At 52.2% G+C, this 15,545-nt stretch overlaps 1 protein-coding gene across 6 annotated transcripts in view; it reads left to right on the top strand.

Annotated features, from left to right (window-relative positions):
- Window positions 1-277: 277 nt before the first annotated feature.
- DHRS3 (dehydrogenase/reductase 3) overlaps window positions 278-15,545 on the top strand; it is a 40,883-nt gene continuing 25,615 nt past the window's right edge. Inside the window, exons 1-2 of one of the 6 annotated variants that reach the window (XM_057526896.1) lie at window positions 278-395; window positions 1,155-1,413. In XM_057526896.1, coding sequence (XP_057382879.1) covers window positions 310-395; window positions 1,155-1,413 — 345 coding nt within the window. In that variant the 5' untranslated portion in view covers window positions 278-309. Of the gene's footprint in view, window positions 396-498; window positions 520-842; window positions 1,414-1,536; window positions 1,558-1,994; window positions 2,017-15,545 lie in introns of those variants that run through there. The other 5 variants (XM_057526907.1, XM_057526918.1, XM_007169949.2 and 2 more) reach the window with 5 other exon arrangements.

Below are 15,545 nucleotides of genomic sequence, written 5' to 3'. Positions count from 1 at the left end.
GAGTCGGTTCCAGCGTGTGCGAGTCACGGCGGCGAGCCCTCAGGGATACCGCCGGCAAGCCCCGGCTTGCAGCGAGGGGAGCCGGCCCCGGGAGAGCGGAGTCGCAGCGAGCCCGTGTGCGCGCCCGCGCGCGCACCCCGCCACTGCGCAGGGGGAGGGGAGCTCGCGGCAGCCACTCAGAGGAACGGTAGTGAAGCCTCGGAACAACTTTAACTGTCAATCAGACTTAATGGGGTATTAAAAAAAAAAATGGGGGGAAAAACGGGCCGCCTTCTCGCTCCCAGCCAGCCGCGGCTGCCCCGGGAGCGAATGGATAGGGCGGCGCAGACCAGGGCGTCCGATCCACGCGCGCTCCGCACCCGGGCCCTCTCCAAGTTGGAAAGGACAAAAAGAAGGCAATAAATGCTAACAAGGGAGAGAGAGGGAGCCGGATCGAGCGGCAACTCCCAGCCTCTGCTGGAAGAGAGAGGGAGGGAGGGAGCCGAAGAGAGCGGGCGCGCGCGAGGGCGAGCCATGCACGTAAAGAAACTGACACCCGGACCCCCCACTTCTCCTGCACGTTGCTGGCAATCAGATCGCGTTTAAGCAATTTCCTGAGCCCAAGAATAGCAATGAGTCGGGAGGCTTTCGCGGGCTGAAATTGGGAGCTCCAAGCACTTTTCCCCCCTACTTTTTTTTTTTTCCTGGAGAAGGGGGGGGCGCTCCAATTTGGAAACAGCTTTTTTTTTTTTTTTTTTTTAAATCTTGCACTTTGAAACCGCGGGACTGTAGCAGGGTGCGCGCGTGTGGTTGGTGCCTTTTTTTTTTTTTTTTTTTTTTTTTTCTTCCCCTGCCTAAACTCCTCTGTCAGCCTGTAAACATTACCTGAGAATTCCCCAGCCGAAACGGCTGCTGGGGCACGAAAGTTCTTGTTAGAACTTTCCACCTCCGGCTTCCCCTCCACCCCTCTTACTGTCCCAACCTTCTGAGACGCTTTTTCTCCTCCCGAGGATTTATCTCACCCACCCACCCACACCCCCCCCCCCCGCCCTTTTTCTCACCCGGTGCTTGCTTTGCATTTGGGAAGAGGTGATTTCAAGAGTGGCCAGGTGGGACGCCTCTCTGCCCCTTATTCGGTGTATTTATTATTGTTTGGGGGTGTTTTCTTTTTTAAGTCCTGTTTTGTGCGGTCCGGGGAGTTTCGCCCCCCCACCCCTGCCCGGCTCCGCGGCGCGGAGGATGGTGTGGAAATGGCTGGGCGCGCTGGTGGTGTTCCCTCTGCAGATGATCTATCTGGTGGTGAAGGCTGCCGTCGGACTGGTGCTGCCCGCCAAGCTGCGGGACCTGTCTCGGGAGAACGTCCTTATCACCGGCGGCGGGAGAGGCATCGGGCGCCAGCTCGCTCGCGAGTTCGCGGAACGCGGCGCCAGAAAGGTACCGGGACACCGCGACTCCAGGGGATGGGGGCCAAAGGCCAGGGGGACCGCGGGGACAGGGGGTGCGCCCACCTGCTGCCGCTGCCGGAACCCGCGCCCAGGGTCTGAAAGTCGCCGGCCACCCTACTTCTCTGCGCCACCCGTGAGTGCTGAGCTAGTCAGTTTCACCTTGTACATTTCCCGGGCACCGGACTGTCTTTTTTGGCAGGTCCGGGACTGACCCGCTCCTCTGGGATCTGTGGCTGGCTGTTCAACCCCAGCTCGAAACTTAGCTGACCCCCCCCCCCTTCCCGACATTCCTCCCTCCCAGAGGAAGGTGTTGTGTTTTCCCTCTCGTCTTTCCCTCTTTTGCCGCCACCCCGGTGAGTGAAGGGTGTGTGCGCTCCTGGGTAGAGCTGGGAGCCGCCTGTTAGCTGGCGCTTCATATTTTCCTTGGCAACCCGCTTCCCAGCCCCAACCTGGGCGGCTGCAGCTCTGGAGGCAAGAAAAGAGGGGATACTTGGTTTGGGTTTGAAAAGGAAGAAACGGTGGTGGATGTCTAGCCTAGCCTGATAGGCGCTCGGAGGCCCAGGTGTTTGGAAATCTGGAAAGAGGGGACAAGGTAACCAGCAGCTGATAAAGAGCCCTTGTTCTCACTTCAATGCTGCCTCCGCCCCCCCCCCCAAATACAGCCCCAGAGGGCGTCCCTCCCCACTGAGGGGCTAGGTGGCACTGTGGTGCAACCCCACCTCCCCAGCACCCAAGCTCTGCCTTTAACTTTTTGGTAGTCCCAGCACCTCTTCCTCCACTTATCCCAGACCTGGTGCCCAAGAGTGTGGAGAGTGAGCCAGCTGTCACCCAACTCCGACCCAAGCCAGGCTGACTCACCCAGTGACTAGAGCAATAGAGAGAGAGATTTGAGGCTGGCTGTCTCCAGCCAGCCCTGTGAAGAGGAAGAGCAAAAACAGGGAATTAGATTGAAATTTAAACTGTTGTGAGCGAGGGGGTGAAAGGGCCGGCAAAGCCAGCTGATCTGACATGAAGCCACATACCTAGGGGATTAAGTAAATATGTACTGTAGAAAACCAAACCTGCATGTAATTCCAGGTTGCTTTTGTTTTGTTAAATACTGCCCTGAGATTTACAATTCCTCCGGGGTGGCTCTGACTGGGACTGAACTTTGGAGCGTGAACCATCAGCCAAAGCCGATTGCCGATTAACTCTTCCTTCCCCAGGCGGTGTCTAGGGGTGGGTGGGTGGGGGCAGCTGTAGGTTGGGGGCTATCAAGGCTGAGCTAGCTGGGGTCAGCTGTCCTGGGCTCCTGCTTCTCCTTGGGTGGTTTGGACAGCTGCTTGACCTTGCAGTTGGAAGGGGAGTTTGAAAGTGTTTTTAACCCTTGGACACACGGAAAAAGGAGAAGCAGAAGTTCTTCTCAGCAGTTTCGTTTCCTTGAGGTGATGCCCCCTTTGTGGAGGCGTGGCAGATGAGGTGCCCTTGCAGAAGGATGTAGGGTTTGGGACAATCGCATGTGATTGTCATTCCTTAGCTGTCTGCATCCCACAGAAACTTTCTTCTGACGCTTCCAGCTGGCCCAAGTCCTGGGTCTCTTTCACTGCTCTTGTAACTGGCTGCAGTAGGCATATGAAGAACTCTTTCAGTCAATCTGGAAAAACTTGACTGACTATAAACAAGCCTAAATTGAAAGAAGTATATGGCATTGGGGAGGGGAGGGGGGAGAGCTGCACCCTGTAAGTCCCTTCGCTGGGAACCATGCCCCGTCTAACTTGGAATAGATATCTTCTTCCAAAGAATAAATCCAGGGCCAATGAGAAATATGTCTTAAATTGGTATCTGGTCACCAGAAACAGGATCCGTGGGGCCTATGGAACTTCCAGTGCTGTTCACTCTAGGTTCAGTCCTCGGACCAGTCAGGATGACCAAGAGCCCTCCCTCTAACTCATAATCATCTGACCAATTACTGGAGCTACTTTTTAATGAGCTTTCCGCTCGCTGTCACAGTGGGGAATTTGAAATCAAGGTTTCTTGCCTGAGTCCATCTGGGGCCCAGTGAGAGGACCTTGGGACAACTCCCAGAGCTGAGAGCGTTTGGGGGCTGGTGGGCTTGGGGACAAAGGGCCGGCCGAGTGTTGTGGAGTGGGGACCTTGGAGGAGATGGCTGAGAGAGTTGTGTGGATGGTGGGTTCGGGGTGGTCCTGGAGCTGCTGGAGAGAGCTGGGGAGCGTGCCACCAGCTGCAGCCTGCAGCAGCGTTAGACCGGTGACCTTGATGGACGGGTATGACTCTCCTCCCCTTGGTGGAAGTAAAGGCTGGACCTGAGGGGAAAGGCCCCCTAAAGAGAAAGAAGGGAGGAGAACCAGAGTCTCTGCAAATAGCTGGCATGTCCAAGAGAGGTCCGTCTGCTCTTGCAGGGAGTGACAACGCAGTTTCCCATAACGACCTTGAGTCAAACAGGACTTGGCAATATTTGTGAGCAATAGTGCACCTTAGGCTGCAAAGGTGACCCAAATGAGGGTTTTTCTTAAAGGAACACAAAGGTGCCAGGAGTTGGAAAGTTCCTCGCCTGGAGATAACTCTGATTAGCTACCATGTACAAGGTTAACCCGGGTAGAGCCAGTCATGGTCCGGGTCTCTAAGGCAAAGACTCTTGCTGCTTATTGCCCACTACAATCCTTTTATATTTTCTATGTCCTCCTGGATTTCCTTCCACGAAAGCATTCATAGAGCTTGGGCTCACCCTTTCCCCCACGAGGCTCCTGGCAGGCTAGTGGCAGGGCCAGCCTCCAGTCTTTGACCTTGACGTGGTTTTAGCAGGAGTCCCCTGGAGGAGTGAGTGAACTGTTTGTCTGGAAGTATTTGCAGGGGCTGTTCCAGCCTCTGGTCCAGTAGGAGGCAAGTGGCTGGATTAGAGCCCTGGGCCATGACTGTAGGACCATAGAGGCAGGGGCAACACACCAGGGCCCAATCCCTCCATGGAGAAGGGGTAGAGCCGGGACTCGGGGACCCATTTCAGGGAGTCAGTATAAGAACTGGCTCTAAGTTGCACCGGCTTTGCTATTATCGAATTTACAGTCCATGGGTCTGTAGCCCTGTTCCTAAAGCAGCTCGCCAGGAATTAGCCCTTCACGTAGATTTGTGAATCCTATTCTCCATCACATCCATTCAGCAAATCCCATATCCTTCCCACCCTGGCACTGGGGCAGGCTGAGGCCCAACTATCCCTTGACAACCATCTCTGAGAGACCTAGTCCAGCAAACCTACCTGAGATGCCTATCAGGTGTTCGATGCAGCTCTGGGCCTGGAGAGGGGCAGAGACATGGCCAGGTGCTTACAGTCAAGGCACAAATTATAGTGTGCATTAGTTTCCTGTGGCCGCCATAACAAATGACCACTAACTTGGTGGCTTGCAGCAATAGAAATGTATTCTCTCACAGTTCTGGAGGCCAGAAATCTGAAATCAAGGTGTTGGCAGGGCCCCACTCCCTCCGAAGACTCTACGGGAGAATGCTTCCTTGCCCCTTCCAACTCCTGGTGGCTCCTGGCTGGCGTCCCTTGGCTTGTGGCAGTGTCACTCCTATCTCTGCCTCCACCTTCACCTGGCTGTCTGTCCCTCTATGTGTCTGTGCGTCCTCTCATCTTCTCATAAGGACACCAGTCATTGGGTTTAGAGCCCACGCTAAATCCAGTATGACCTCATCTTGAGATCCTTAACTAATTACATCTCCAAAGATCCTATTTCCAAATAAGGTCACATTCTGAGGTCCCAGGTAGACATGAATTTGGGGTGGGGGGGCGGTGCTAAGCAGAAGAAGCCCAGGGCTATTAATCTATAACAAGGGTGCATGGAAGCCTTCATGAAGGAGGTGGCATTTGAGTGAGGCTTAAAGAAGGTCAAGAGTTTCAACCAGAAGGGATGGGGGAAGGGTAACCCAGGTTCAAGAAACCACCGATCAAAGACTGTGTACCTGGCTGAAACTGGGGAAGGGAGGTAGAAGGCAAAGAAAGGAAAGGATGTAGAGCGGATTAGGGATCCGGAGAAGTAAGCAGTTTGTATCTCAGACTCTGAGTTAGGCCAGTACTGATGAGAACAGGAAAAAGGAGAAAGAAGGGAGAAGGGTCCAGACAGGTAATCTTGGGCCCCAGAGTCATCAGGCCAAAATAGCTGCATTAAACAATTGATGTGTCATGAAAGTCACAAAGCCGGGATGACACGGGAGACAGCGGTGGCTCACCACCCCCATCCTCACCCTGAATGCAGCCTTTGCTGGGACTGTTTAGGAAAAGTACCGGGTTCTCTTTTTTTTTTTTTTTAATTATTTTATTTATTTATTTTTGGCTACTTTGGTTCTTTGTTGCTGTGCGCGGCTTTCTCTAGTTGTGGCAAGCGGGGGTACTCTTCATTGCGATGCTCGGACTTCTCTTTGTGGTGGCTTCTCTTGTTGCGGAGCATGGGCTCTAGGCGCGCAGGCTCAGTAGTTGTGGCTGGCGGGCTCTAGAGTGCAGGCTCAGTAGTTGTGGTGCACGAGCTTAGTTTCTCCACGGCATGTGGGATCTTCCCGGTCCAGGGCTCAAACCCATGTCCCCTGCATTGGCAGGCGGATTCTTAACCACTGCACCACCAGGGAAGCCCCAGGTTCTCATTTGATGCAGCCTGGGAGCAGGAAAGTAGGCTACCTGTCCTACCCGAGGCATCTAGGAAAATTCTTCCAGCTTGCAGCATCTGGTCCTTGGGTTTCAAACAATGGGCTTTACAATTTGGACTGTCACCTGAATAGACAAACACCTCCCTTTTACTGCCCCACCTACTTCCCCTGGGGAACAAAGGTGCCCACATCTTGGGCCACGCCCCCTGTGGCCGGGCTCACCTGGGTTCTAGACCTGACTTTGCTAAAACCCTGGAAAAGTGGCTCCCTCCTCTAGGCTGCAGCTAAGAAGCCCACCCATAAAATGAGAGGGGATGCAATGATCCCTGAGACCCTGGCATGCTCTAAAATTCTCATGTTATGGCTCAGCCATCCCAGGAAAGCAACCGAGTGCCAAGGTCTCTGCAAAAGACATTTGTCCTCATCACTGCAGATCTCAGCCTTTCTTGCTACCTATCAGATCCCACTGAATGAAAAAGAAGCAACTCGGAGTTGGAAAATATGCCCTCAGTCTGTAGGAGGCCCCACACCCATTACTAAACTCCCTTTACAGCCACGGGGTAGCCGGCTGCCGGGATTTATTTCAACTCTTTTGCAGAAGATGTTAGCGTTTTCAACTTGTAGCTTTCAAGGGAACAAAGGGCCCAAGTTTCCTAATTAGCATGTCAAGCGGAACTTCCAGTGTTTATCCTAAAATCAGAGAATGCTCCCTAGATCTAGAAATACTGACCCTGAGTCAGGAAGTCCATTGTCTGTCTACCTGCCCATCTGTTCATTCTCGTGCAGACTCCCAAGCTCTTCTGAACTTTCTGCTTTTCAGAGCCTGGGCCATGGGTTTATCCCTGCACAGAGCCCTTCCGATTTCTTTTTTCAAGGTAGTTAGTTTCTCTGTCCCATCTCCATCTGGTGATTTGTTGAGAAAATGATTCTCATCACTTTGAGAAAATGACCTCGGCAGTATTGATGAGAAGGGAGCTGTTAGCCATCCTTCCCCCACCCCACCCCACCCCCAGGAAAGAGATCTAGTTGTTACAGTCATTACAACTTCTCCCTGGAGGCCTTATCCCAACCTGCCACCCTCAAAATCCCACTTAGTTCTGGGTGCGAGTGCAGGAAGAATTACAGACCCAACCTGCCACCCTCAAAATCCCACTTAGTTCTGGGTGCAAGTGCAGGAAGAATTCCAGACCCAACCTGTTGTTCTGCATCCTCGGGCAGAAGCACGACCACACCTAGAATGCTGTAAGACTTTCTCCTAGCTGCCTTCAGAAGACACAATTTAAAAAATACACCAAGTATATAAGATATCTGAAAGGGAAACATTTGAAACGTATTATTCGTATTATTCGTATGAACCACGAAGGTCAGGAAAGAGTTGAAGCCAAATGAAAAAGAGACAGGCAAATCTGTTCAGAGGCTAGCATCCCCAAATGCACGCTCGTCTGCTGTGGGGTGAGTGAGGTCCCTTAAAATGAGTGCCGTCTTAAGAGTTCTGGATTCTCAAAAAGAAAGTGCCAAATATCAGGACAGTTTAGCAAATGAGTGGTTGGTGGGAACTCACTCATTTATACAACAAACCTACGGCGCACCCTCTGGGTTCTAGGCACAGAGATGCAGCGGTGAGCAAAGCAGACAACAGTCCGCGTCCATGGAGAGCCTGACAGTTTGGTGAGGGAGACAGATAATAAACAGGATACAGAAAATAGCCCGTTAGATCGCAGTAAGGATCTAAGTGCTAAGCAGAAAACAAATGAGGCAAAGTAGACAAAAGAAGACCTGGCAGGAATGAAGGGAGCAGTGTTCCGGGCAGAGGGAAGAGTGAGGGTCTCAGAGGAGAGGATGTACCTGGGATATCTGGGGAACTTCAAGGAGGCCAATGTGGCTGGAGCAGAGGGGGCAGGAGGAAGAGGGTGGCAGTGTGGGAGCAGGGCAGGGGGTGGGCGAGTAATGCAGGGAGTGGCGGCGGGGAGCAAGGCAGGGCTGATGGGGCCCAGCAATCTCTAGAACCGGCTGTGGCTTTGGCTCCAAGTGAAGCCGGGAGCTGTTGGAAGGTTCTGAGAAGGGAAGTGACATGATCTAACCTAAGTCTTGGCAAGATCACCCTGGTGGGGGTGGGGGAGAACGCAGCAGGGGTCAGGCCAGAGGCAGGAGAGTGATGAGGGGCACTTCCACGGCTCCCCTAAGATCATAGCACCAGGCTTGCTGGGCCTCCTTCTGAGAGCGTTCCAAAGCTCGGGGCCTGCCCTCAGCTTTGCACTTGGATTTTTGTTTTTTGGGTTTCTTTTGGCCGCGGCGTGGTATATGGGATCTTTGATCCCCGATCAGGGATCGAACCCGTGCCCCCTGCAATGGGAGCAGAATCCTAACCACTGGACCGCCAGGGAATTCCCCTGCACTTGGATTTTTTTTTTTAGAAGACACTGCCCGTCTCCTCTGATATCTTGAGTCAAATGGAAGCGTGTGGGCTGAAGGGGGATCTGGGTAGGCTGGTGTACCCCTAGAGGGGTGGGTGCGAGTCGTCCGGGACCCAGGCCTCGGAATCTGCTGGGGAGACCGGCGCTCAGCAAGTTCTGATCTGTTCTTGCTGACAGCTGTGATGTTGTGATCTGGTCCTTGGGTGAAAAATGTCTACCAACTTGAGGGTGACATGGCTCTGGGGGAATTGTGACTATGTCAGATTCATTCATCGATTCAGCCAGCTAGGCTTGAAGCTGCCGCAGGGAACCACATAAACAAGGTACTTTACGTCCTGGTGCGATGACCGTCTCCAGGTAAAGCCCCTGACGCTTTGGAAAGAGGAGTGAGCTCCAGCAAGATGACGTTAGTGGTAACAAAGATGAACTTCCTCTAAAAAGAAAATAAAAGCAACTGTGTTGGTGCCCAGAGCAAAGGAGACGCTTTTTGGTTCCACTTTGTCGAAGGAGCTTGAGTGCATTGCGGTCAGTGATGGTCAACACTTTGAGAGGGTCCTTGAGCAACTGGAGGGCGCCCAGGGAGCAGGCTCTGGATGACAAGGACAAGAAGCCACGACTTATGTGGGACGGCAAATCCATGAGCGTTTGCTTGACTGCTTCAGGGGCTGGAGGTGGTATTGGCCACCTTCCAGGTGGAGGGAGGGCCACGTGAGGCTGGGGCCCTGCACCAGGAGCAGCTTCCACTCTCTGGAGCTTTCCTGCAGTCAGCAGGCTGCAGTGAGGGGGCTGTGGATTCTTGCATCAGAAGAGGTTGGGTTCTGGACGACCACCCGGGTCCCTTCCACCCCTTAGATTTTGTGAATCATCGTTACCAGCGTGATAGCAGTGAGGACAGTTACGCAGAGTCAGGGGCCAGGAGGAAGAGAGGCCACCAGCATCAATCAACCAATGCTTAAAAATTAAAAGACAGCTCTGCTCAGCCTGACCTCACCGGGGTCCTTCAGTGACTGGGTCATTCCTTTGTCCGGGTTTTTCAGGGTGCTGGAGAGAGGAGATGAGGAAGACGAAGAGGAGGAGGAGGGAGGGTGCAGGCCAGGCCCATGTTCACATCCTTCATTTTGACCATCACTCGTAACTTAGACCCGAACTGGATGCTGACGGTGTCCTTGGGCTCCTCATACAACATGTGACATTGGTCCATACCCTGCATGACTGTGGTAGCCTACAGGACTGCACAGTACTTTTTTCACATCCATTGTCTCACCCAGGCCCAGAGGCAGATGTGATCAGCAGCCCGTTGCTTTTTTTTTTTTTTTTCTTTTCTTTTTTTTCCAATTAAAAAAAATTTTTTTTTAATTTGTATACAATTTTTAAAGGTTACTTTCCATTTACAGTTATTACTTTCCATTTACAGTTATTACAAAATGTTACAGTTATTCCCCATGTTTGTACAGTACATTCTTGAGCCTGTCTTCTGCCCACTGGCTTGTACATCCCATTTCCTACCCCTATATTGCCCCTCCCTCCCCCACTGGTAAGCACTAGTTTGTTCGCTATATTTGTGAATCTGCTTCTTTTTTGTTATATTCACTAGTTTGCTGTATTTTTTTAGATTCCACACATAAGTGATATCATACAGTATTTGTCTTTCTCTGACTTATTTCACTTAGCATAATGCCCTCCAAGTCCATCCATGTTGCTGCAAATGGCAAAATTTCATTCTTTTTTATGGCTGAGTAGTATTCCACTGTATATATACTATATCTTCTTTATCCATTCATCTATTGATGGACACTTAGGTTGCTTCCATATCTTGGCAATTGTAAATAATGCTGCTCTGATCATTGGGGTGCACGTACCTTTTCAAATTAGTGTTTGTGGGTTTTTTCCGATATATACCCAGGAGTGGAATTGCTGGGTGACACGGTAGTTCTATTTTTAGTTTTTTGAGAAACCTCCGTCCTGTTTTCCACAATGGTGATCAGCAGCCCATTTCTAAGATGCAAGTGAAGTGAGTCGCCCAGGATGCTTGGCCTAAGGCAGATTTTGAACCAAGGATTTTAGCTTCAAAACTAGGCCCTTTCCCCCTGGGTCAAATAATATCAGCCTGGCCTGGCCTACCCCACTCAGGGTTATGGAAAGGTCAAGAGACAAGCTGTTTTATAATGGGAACTACCTCGTACACAGAGGGTTCTGGAAAGAGGATTTGTGAGCAGTCCAAGAGTCAACAGGATGTAGTTAAGTTTGCCTTCACATTTTTTTAAGCACTGAACAGCAGTATTTGCATACAATGAGTGGGATACTTGCCAAAGTATTAAGGTAGTCATTGGTTATCAGGGTTTGCTTTGAACAACTAACTGATAAGCAGGAAAACAGCACAGTTGTATTTCATTCATTTACAACCAGGGTGGCACCTCTAGCTGGAAGCCAGCTTTGAGGAGTGAGTGGGTTCTGGCTCCTTCCAGCTAAACCTGAGGCCACCAAGCTGGATCTTCCCAAGTGACCAACAGCTTTGATAATTCAGAGAAGGGAGAGATCACTGTAAATTAAGGAAATCTTAGAAGACTTCTTGAAGGATGTGGCAACTGAAGGGTTTGCAGTAAGTCTTCATCTTTTTCTGGTTGTGGAGCCATTTGAGGATCTGAAGAAAGTATAAACTTTGTCTCAAGAAGGATGCACAAAGAAAGAGGCAGATTTTTATACTTTTAAGGGGTCCTTGGACCGCCCCCCACCCCCACCCCGATGCCTATCCCAGACATCAGGTTAAGAAGCTTTGGACTAGATCCAATCAAAACCCATCCAACTCCTTTAGGCTCAGATTCAGCGCCCAGGACTGGAGCTTATGTAAGAGGCAGGAGACTCTGGGGTCCTGCGACCCAAAGCCAGGGTCAAGCCAGAGTGGACAGTACCGATTTGTGGCCAACGAGCATCAGCCTGGCAAAGGCCACTGGGCCCAAGCCTTCCTGATTCTGTTGGCCACACCCTGCTTTGGGGAATTCGATCTTGAATTCCCTTTTCAGTGGCCTTTCAGGGAAGTGGCTAGAAAAGCATTTTGAGCAATGAACCATGTGATTATTTTGTCCACACCGAAGCATACTCCTAGAAAGTGTTTACAGATAACTGTCTCCTGTCTGCATGTCATTCTTCTACAGACCTCTGGCCCGTCTGAGCCCCAGCAGCCCCAAGGCAGACCCCAACACCAGCTGAGGTTCTAGGGCCAAGTATTCAAACTGGGTTCCAGAGCACCCAAGGGGTTCCAAGAAGGTGGGACCCCATAGGAGGTAGAACCGATAGGGTTCCGAGGGGCCATCGCCTCCATTTAACTAGATCAGCTTCACTTAGGTCTTGTAGCTTATAATTCTGTGTAAGATTTTTGTGTGCATTTTGAAAGAATGCCATTACTTCAAAGAGAAGAAAAAAAATAAAGACTTGAAAGTAAAATATTCTAGGAAATTACTTAGGACACACTGCTCTCCTCAGCTGCTCCTTACTGGACTCGTTGGGTCCTCGACTTCTGGCTCTTTACTCCAAGGTGAAGAAGTTCGTGAACAGAAGTGTCCTCCTCCTAGCCTGTGCCTTCACCCCTCGGGAGAGGGTTCCCCACTTCTACCCCAGGCTTGTGGAACCCCAGGCGCTGCTCAGCCCTCAGCCAGGCCCCCTCCGACACCACTAGGCAACCCCTGAGCTAGAAGCCCTAATTACCCAAGCAGGACTGAGACAGCCTCCCAAAGGGCACCCGGCCCAAATTCAGCTCCCAGTCCTGGGAGAAGGTGACTCGGCCATCCCAGCCCCAAAGCCAGGGCTGGCCCGTGGGCAGTGTCACAGCCGCTGAGGTCTTTCAAGTAGTAGAGACCAGCCCACTGGCTAGAGCACTCTTGCAATTCATAATGCCAGCCAGGGCTGCTGGGAGCCAGTGCCTAATCCCTTAAATCCTAAGAGGCCTCCCAGCAACCTGCTGTGTGACCTGGGACAAATAGCCACCTCTCTGGGCTTCCCCCATCTGAAAAACGAAAGTGTGAGGATTCAGTGAAATGACTTCTGTAAACCTCTTAGCTCAGCACCAGAGCGTCTGCAAGAAATGATGGCTCCTTGCGGCCAGGGTCGGGGTGGGGAGTATAGTGGACACCCTCCAGCCCTGGCTCGCACCTTTTGCTACTGGGCCAGGTGCTCTGCTGGGCACAGGGGCAAAAGGCAAAGAACCCGCTGGCCAGAGTCACCCTGCTTCTGGGATTCTGCAGGAAAAGGAGGATTCTGCCCCTGCCACAGAAGTCCTTGGGAATTTTAGCTCTTGACCCTTTCTAGAAATCAGTAAGAAGGAATCACTCTCCGCACAGGGAGGGCTCAGAGCCTGGCATCTTCCCTCCCACTGGAGGCCGATGGCCCCTTGCCTCATGGACAGGGGCTGGTCCAATGCAGGCCTTTCTCCAGCCCAGGCACGGAGGCTGGCCAAGACCAGGGCCTCTGCTGCGGTCCCGGCTGCCCACCCCCCAGACAACCACCCAGCTTCCCCATTTGTCATTTTCATCTCTGTGTCCAAGTAGCTCAATTGGTCAGGGTTGGGCTGTGGTGAGGCCAGAGTCATGGGTTACCATGGCAACTCCCCATGCTTGTGGTTGCTTGTTGCCATGTGTCCTCTCCAAAAGACTGTGAGATCCTTGGGAGGCAGGGGCGTGTCCTCTCGCTCACCACAGTAGCTGGCACACAGTAGGTGCTTAATAAATGTTTGTTGCCTGAGTGAAGGCATGACTGAGCCATCATAGCTAGTTAGAGCCCGTGCCTACTGAGCACCTATTGATACTACGTGCCAGCACCTGACATGTAATAAAGTCAGTTCTTTCCCACAGTGAGCTCCAGTGTGAGTCCTATTATCATCCTCTTTTTACTGGTCAAGATTCTGAGGGTCAATAACAAGATCACACAGCTTGTGAATGACCAAGTGGGATTTGAACCCAGGGCGACTGCCCTTGCACCAGTGAGTTTCGTTGCCTCTCCGTTAATCATTCTACAGGACAGAATAGGTCATGTTGACAGCCCCGAGCAGCGTCAGTGCAGCGCCTGCTTTTAGCTGCCGGCAGTCTAAAATGGGCCAAACAACATTAAGCACAGCACTCACTCCCAGGGGTGAGTCTGGAGGTGTCCTTCAGCTTGGTTTATTGACTCGGGTGACCAGAAGGTCCCTGGGTAGGTCTAACTCCAGGCCTGGCTCCCGGTGCCATCAGGACTCAGTGTCCCCTTAGGCAGGCACTCCCTGTGGTGGGGCTGCTCACGTCTGCCCCATGCTGCCTTAAACCCCCAGCTCCCAGTCAAGTGGGGAGCGGGCAGACCCGTGTCCTCCCCGCAGCATTTCCGGAGGCTCCAGGAATTGAGTCTCCCTGGCTGTGACTGGGTTGGGCTGAAGCAATCGCTGGCAGTGGTGCAGTCACTGGCTGGCTGGCTGTGGGTCTCAGGCCTGACTCTGAGCCAGGAGTGTACCAGCTCCAGCCAAGCCACAGTGTGTGAAAATGGCAAGGTGGGCTTCTGTGGGGGAAACTGGGCTGCTATTACCAAGGAGCAAGGGGGTCAGGAGCAGACGTATAGTACTCCTTCTTGTAGAGGGACCAATCCAGTTTTGTCATCTCAGGCAGAAACTTCCAGGAGCTCCAGGCCTCTCTTAGCCGGTCCTCCCAGGTCTAGTCCTGCAGACCTTATCAGGTCATTTACTGACACCAACTAAAAAGACAGAATAGACTTTTCCGGCTTGAGCTGAAAGCTGTTTGCCCTTAGGGAGTTTGTACTTCAAAGAGGCAACTTGAACAGCCACTTAAGGTGGTCTAGCAGGTTGTCAACAGATTTTCTTCGTAACTTTTTCCAGAAGATTTAAGGTCACTGGATAGGAGAGTAAAGGAAGCCCCTCTGCTAAATCACTGTTAATACTGATGCTTCCCTGGGTGTGAGAAGCCAGCTCTCTGATGCAGGGTCCTTCCAAGGTGGGAGGAAGAGTCTCTGGGTGCCTCTAGAGCTCCCAGGGCCTGGGGGACACAGTCAAGCCCAGCTGGCCAGCCCAGCACGCTCTGACCTCTCACAGGCCCTGTAGCAGGTCATCATGGGGAGCTGGGACCAGCGTGACCACAAAGGGTAGTGTGACCTTCCTGCAGGCAGGCAGTCCTGCCAGCCACACCCACATGCAGTCAGGCCACCCTTGGCTCCCACATGCCATGTCCTCATGTCTCACATGGCAAAGGGGGCAGTCTCGCCTCACCTCTCCAGGCCACTTCCCTGTGAACCCGCAGCAGAAGTGGTGGGGGTCCTCCAGGCCCACCAGGAGCATGGGGAAGTGTGGGCTGGGAACACTGTGTGCCCTCAGGGCTCACACCTCCTTGGCTGGCTGACCAGTTGTCCTAGTTTGGGGGCCACCTCTTGAGCCTTCATGTTGGCAAGTGTGTGTGTGTATGTATGTGTGCGTGTGTGTGTGTGTGTGTGTGCACCCATGTCTAGTTTTATTTCTTTCTCAAGGAGCCAGTATACAATTGTGATTCAGATTTTGAGCTCAGGAGTCAACAAACCAAAATTCATATGCTGGCTCTTCCACTCACTTGCTGAGTGGCCCTAGGCAAGTTACTAGACCTCTCTGAGCCTCAGATTCCTCATCTGTAAAATGAGATCTCAGTGAGATACTGTATGGCAAGTCCTGGCCATGCTGGTGAGGCTGTGGATCGTGTTTGACGGTCCACTGCAACCCCTCTCGTGCACTCTCTGCAAAAGCCTCTGGGGCATATCTTTATGACAGAGAGCTCGATTTAAGTGATGCCGATTGGTTAGTGTGGGGAGGGGCACTGTGCCACTGAGAGCCCACAGACTTTGGAGAGACAGACTCGGGTTTCAGTCCCAGCCCTCAGGAACCTCTCTGCCCGAGCTTCCCGTGGCTGCCTTAATACACACCACACACTCAATGGCTTAAAACAGCACACGTTTATTCTCTCACAGCTCTGGAGGTCAGATGTCCAACACAGTCTCACTGGGCTAAAATCAAGGTGTCAGGGTTATGTTCCCTCTGGAGGCTCTAGGGGAGAATCCATTTCCTTGCCCTTCCCAGCTT

This window comes from Balaenoptera acutorostrata, chromosome 1 (genome assembly GCF_949987535.1).
Source record: "Balaenoptera acutorostrata chromosome 1, mBalAcu1.1, whole genome shotgun sequence".
In the NCBI taxonomy this organism is placed as follows: domain Eukaryota; kingdom Metazoa; phylum Chordata; class Mammalia; order Artiodactyla; family Balaenopteridae; genus Balaenoptera; species Balaenoptera acutorostrata.
The sequence above is the reverse complement of the archived record's forward strand: the minus strand, read 5'-3'. Positions and strand labels throughout refer to the sequence as shown.